Consider the following 5,991-nt stretch of genomic DNA (forward strand, 5'->3'; position numbering starts at 1 on the left):
AGGTATTATGGGCATTTTCAGAGGAAGGGTGGGTTGGATAAGAGGAAACAGATGAGGTGCACAAGCAGGTAAGTGGGCAGTTCTGTAATAAATCTTTAAAACAGACATCTAAATTCTAAGTTTACTTTAGATATTTCAAGAATCTTCTGAATGTGTTTCTGAAACAGTGGCCAGAATTATCTTCAACGGGAAGGAAAAAAGCATTTCAGGGCACCACTGACCTTCAGATAGCAACAGAGGCCATCTCCTTTAAGATTTCCTTCCTTATCTTTATAAAGTTTAATTTTGTGTTCTTCTGTCTGGGGATCTCGCATAATGATACCACATTTTGACATGACTTGGATAAATTCATCTTTTGTAATGTCTGGAGGTAAACCTGCAAATAAATTAAAACAGACCTGAGTATGTTCAATTTATTTTTTTTTAAACCTCATTAGAACAAAAACCCCACAGTGTTTCTTTAAAGATATCAAACTTATTTTACATACACAGTAAGAAACCACTACCCTTTGGCCCAATATCTTTAAAACAGAATGCCTGAGTATGTTCAATTTATTTTTTTTAAACCTCATTAGAACAAAAACCCCACAGTGTTTCTTTAAAGATATCAAACTTATTTTACATACACAGTAAGAAACCACTACCCTTTGGACCAATATCTTTTATATTACCTTTTAAACATTACTCCATGCCAATATTTTTTAAATCCTCTTATTTTTAATAGATGTAACATATGGCAACATCTAATATGCAGACTTAGAGCTTCAGTGCCATACATGACACTGACATTGCAGTGGAAACAATGACCTGAGCGAATGTAACTATCCTGACCAAGTTTTAAGTTCCACTGGACCTCTAGAGATCAGAGGAAAAAAAAACAAAAAAAAACCCCTATAAACAGATGACTATTTTCTCCACCCACAAATTAAACAAAGAAAAGTAACTGATAATGTATGGAGTTTTCACAGACTGAACTTTGAATTGAGGACAAGAACAAAACCAAAATGGAGTAGAAGACTATGTGAATGTTCCATGCTAGTTTGGCCTGGATGAAGATTTTTGAGAATTCAGGTGTGTGCATTTCTGTGACTGCTCAGAACCACCGAACGTGCCATTGTGCATGTACCTAAAGATAGTACCCCTATATCCAAAAGAGGTAGACAAATACTATAACAAACACATGTGGTTTCATTTGAGCTTCCCTGTTACTTGGTCATCCTATTCCCAGCTTTTTTTTTTGTATGTACTGTTTCCCCCTTCTTATCTAATAATTTAATTATGTATTTATAAAATGAAATAAGAATTAAAGATTAAAATATTAAGTGATACGTAGAGTGAATGCACTATCTTATTATAAATTTGTTCTCATTATCATATTCCTTAGGAGCTCACAAAAATTGTTTTTCTTGGCTGTAGCCTACTTAAAATTAGTGACTTGGCTAACATAGCCCACAGATTATCACATTTAAAAGATAAAAGCGTGGAGTATGTCCCTTATATTACTTTCTGACATCTGCAATTTAAAGATCACAAAGACATTACGCAGTCAGGACCATAAGATTAAGTAGCTTGTGAGTGGCAGACTGAACAGGTAATATTAGAAGTCAGTGAGACATACACAAGCCTCTTACCATCTTTAGCTCAAAGTAGAGAAATAAACACTATTACTTACCCGTCACGTAAACATTTGTGTTTCTGTCTTCTTCAACATGAAACCATCCTAAAAAAAGAGTTTTAAATCAGTTATGCCAATATATTAAACATGGGAGCATACACAAATGTTCACATTCCATCAGATTTCTAAGAATTTTTGCTTGCCCACAGGAAAAGCTCTGAACACACCTTAATTTGCTTTTTTCCTTCCACCTTGTATATGGACTTAGGAGGATACCTGTGAAGTACGATACAATCTTAAAACCATTCTGGAAATAAATTTTCAGAACCACCTATCTCTTTGCTGTACATGACAACGCTGAACAATTGCCAGTTTCCACTTGGTACTACAGAGGTTGCAGCCTATACACCAGGAAAACCTTTACCACTTACCTGGCTCAAGCTTCCGTTTTTCTGCTTTTTGTTTTGGATCTGTTTGTTGTGGTCCTTTCTCATTTGCTGATGGTTGTGTTCCTGATGTCTTAGAACTTACTGGTTGTTTACTTTCAGTTGCTGTGCCAGAAGCAGATGAACTGTCTGTATCATCTGCATGGAAACCATAGTTGGCATGATACGTTGCTAGGAAATCTTCTGTTATCTGAAAAGAAATTAGGAAAATTAATCCAAAATCTCAACAATTTCAAAGAACTACAAATTCAGGTTTGTAAGTGTCTTAGTGACAGTGCTTTGATGATGGCTGTTTTCTAATCTGGCAACATAGAAAACAACATTATTTTAAAACTGTTTTTAAATCATCTTTGTAAAGCTGTACACACAATAAAAACAATCAGTTCAGGCATTACCTTAACTAGACTAACTTACTAATTCCATATAGCACATGAAGTTTTTAAACAAACATTTCACAAGTTCTGCCTTTTTTCAAGCAAAGCTTTTTGCTTTCAACATAAATTGGATTTGCGTGAAGGACAGAAACCAAGTGCTCCTGACTATGCTGAAGAGATAAAGTGACATTGAAGGTAAGCCAACAATTTATCCACAGATGATGAATCACTGACATTTGCAGGCATCTGCCTTTTCATAGAAACATTTTCAGAGATGGCATACTATCTCTGTTGATAGACAATAAATATTACACTTAGAGACATATCTTAATACACTGTTTATAAGACCATACACTCTGCTTTATATCCTACTAATAGATAAATAATTAGCTCACTCTTTTCTAGAGAGACACTGTATTTGGATAAAATATAAGACTGGCTAACATCTGTCATCGGAGACCAAAACAAAAAAAACCCTACAAATTACACCCAGTATTTCCAGACAGGTAAATTTTAATACTAGCCAGTAGCAATAACATGCAAAGAGATAATACTTAATAGTTGATTTTGTGACATCACTGCACTATGAAGTACTTTCTGAAGTTACACTCTAAACTGATTTATTCTGAAAGCTGAGCTTTAACCTCTGAAAATTTTATCTGACTCTGACCTGAGCTGCACTTGCTTCATCTGTACTTGAAAGTGAGCAAAACTTCACATCATTAAGCTACTGTAAGAGAGCAGCACAATGGACAGTAGTGTCAATGATAATGCAACCTCATACCTTCCATAGCAATTTCAAGCTTGATGTTTCAACTCTAAGCTTTTATTGTGACAAATCAAAAATGCAGAATTGACATTAACAGGCTTGTCATCAATAACACAAGATGCTCTGGAGCTATATTTTTAAGTTACATGGAGCTCCAACAGTAAAGAAGATTTTCAACACACCTCAATCAGGAATGTAAGCGGCTGCTCTTACAGACACCACATAACACAATGTCAAGAGAAAGGAAGAGGAGAACCACCAGTAGTGAAGAAAATAAGACTATGTGCTCTTAAGATTCATTACATTTGACAGTAGCAATCTCAGCAAATCCTTAGTTTCACAGCTGATGAAATCCAGAGAATTAAGAAACTTTTAAACTTTATGGTGAACAATATTATTCATTTTCATCAGAGAACCCACTGATAAATTAGTGATTAAACTTGCTACAACTAGCCAGCTCACTACAGTAGTATAATTTTTCAACTTCAGCATTCCCATGTAAAGCTAAATTGTTAGCAAGTTACCTACCATAGACTGTCAAGTTTTGCCAGTCGATAACAAAGATTTTTTTTCCATAAATGCTATCATCCTACCATACATACCATTAGAACCACTTCATTTTAAAATGCATTTTTGCAAGCATGAAGGAATTTATACAACATAAAGGCCATTACTGGCACTTATGTCAAATCATGCCTGCCTGGAAAACAAGCACTCACTGAATTCCTTAGTTGGGGCTTCAATTCACTTCTCGTGAAGAACATCACAGAAAGATCTACCTCCACACTCAGTTGCACAGTTTGGGGCAATTAAGCTTATAGGAAAAGAAATACAATACTACAGGACACGCTAGCATGTAATTAACTACTGATTACACTGAAATGGAAAGGAATAGATTAACCAAATGAAGAAGAGATACCCTGTGCTTACTGAAGACATCCAACCTCTGTTTTTTATAGCAAATGATGAAAGCAGGCAGATTAACTCAATGTGCAATCTTGCGCTATGCCTGTGAAGGGCTATAAAAGGTTGGTATTCATCAATACAGTACCACTGAAAGAAAATCATTAAATAATACACAAAATTGCATTCACTTTTATTAAACACTTGACTGTCTCCCAATTTTTCTGAGGAATTTTGACAGTTAATATAATTAACTTTTTGCACTGCTTTGAAATATGCTTTAGTAGATGTTCAGCAGATACTAAATTCCCAAAGCAGAGTAACAGTGCAATACTAGTCTATAAATGATCATTACTTAGACCAGACAGAATATTTTAATCTTTCATCAGAGAACAGAGATAAGGAATTTCATTACTGCTCATGGAGGAGATAAAGAACTACAACTTCTGGGTCCTGTGGTCTCTTAAATCTATTTAAAACATTCTGTTGAATAATCATCAGCAAAATGAAGTAACCTGAGATATTATGATATCTGGCTCAGTGACCATCTATGATACATAAGTGCTTCACAATGACTCTTTACCAACTTCTACTATAATCATATTTACTAATGAACTTTGCTGTTCCTATATAATCTACCCAACCCTTAATGTTATTTCCTCTCCAAGACAGAAATTTGAGATAAAAAAGAAATTTAAGAAAGACCAACACTCCTGAGAAGAAGAAATAAGCTTAAAAAAAGAGGTGAGAAAAAGGGGAAGGAAGAGGGGAAAAAAAGAAGAACCCCTTTAAAAGTTACTATGCTTACTGGATATAGCACTCCACAGGGAGCCAGGGACACTCGGTTCTCCATTGCTCCACTTTATGAGTCTGGATTTTTCACATGTTTTTACCCCTCCGTAAGCCATCTGCTACATGAACACCTTACTAGGTTTACACACGTCTAAACTTGGCACTACAGGCTTCATTCTCACTCAGATTCTCTGAATTGCAATGAATTCAGAGTCACAAATAAGAACTGGCAAATTGTATTTATGAAGTACGTGCTATAAAATGTCTTAATACTTGTAAACTAAATAATTACCGTAATTTCTAGAGGGCATTTGCAGATCAATACATTGGCTCAATACACTGAATTTATGTTCCCTCTCACCTTGAAGAATCAAGGTTTATCAAGCAAGTTTATTTTTTATACTGAAAAGATTTGATATAAAAACCCAAGATGAAAAACTGTAACACGTTTCCATTCTATGGAATGTCTCTAAGCCATATACAGTTAGTTTTCAAGTGCATTTCCAAGACCTTAAGGAGAGAGAACAAGACATCTTTACACATGCATCGTTTTCAGACAATAACAAAACAGAAGAGGACTGTACTACTCCATTTTCATGCAGGCCTCTCAACAGACTAGTTCACTCCTTTACTGCCAACAGAAAGACAGAGATCACCACAGCTACTGTGATTAAAAACCCTAAACATGTCCCAGTCAGCGCCGATTCGCTAAGATCCACAAATATACCGGTGACTCCGCGCCAGGCCCGAGCAATTGTACAGATTCACAGCCAAGGAGAAAAGCTCTTCACAACAAAAGAGCAGAAAGCAGCCGGTAAGGTTACAGAGCTGCCGTGGTTTCGCCTGGGAAAGAAGTGTTTCAGCGCTACAGAGACTGCAGCACACGGTTGTCTGGCTGAATCCAGACAAGCGCGACAGCCTGGCAGAGAGACCCAACGGCAACTGTTCTCCCTCCTCACCCTTCCTTGGGAAAGTCCTCCACGCCACGGGGAAAGATCGACCCCACGGCCTGGGCGGGCGAAGGGGGAGGCGCCTGGCGAAGCTCCCCGGAGGCCCGCAGCCCGGCAGGGAGGCCGCTCCTCACACCGGGAA

General features: G+C 36.8%; 1 protein-coding gene across 1 annotated transcript in view; it reads right to left on the reverse strand.

The window, feature by feature from the left end:
• The window catches only part of HTATSF1 (HIV-1 Tat specific factor 1), a gene marked incomplete at its 5' end in the record, with an annotated part of 7,286 nt that extends 5,035 nt beyond the window's left edge, over window positions 1-2,251 (reverse strand). Inside the window, 3 exons of the mRNA XM_010074229.1 lie at window positions 222-376; window positions 1,673-1,720; window positions 2,047-2,251. Of these exons, the coding sequence (XP_010072531.1) occupies window positions 222-376; window positions 1,673-1,720; window positions 2,047-2,251 (408 nt within the window). The remainder of the gene's footprint in view (window positions 1-221; window positions 377-1,672; window positions 1,721-2,046) is intronic.
• Between the last annotated feature and the right edge of the window lie 3,740 nt (window positions 2,252-5,991).

Source organism: Pterocles gutturalis, unplaced genomic scaffold, assembly GCF_000699245.1.
Source record: "Pterocles gutturalis isolate BGI_N339 unplaced genomic scaffold, ASM69924v1 scaffold12117, whole genome shotgun sequence".
Taxonomy (NCBI): Eukaryota; Metazoa; Chordata; class Aves; order Pterocliformes; family Pteroclidae; genus Pterocles; species Pterocles gutturalis.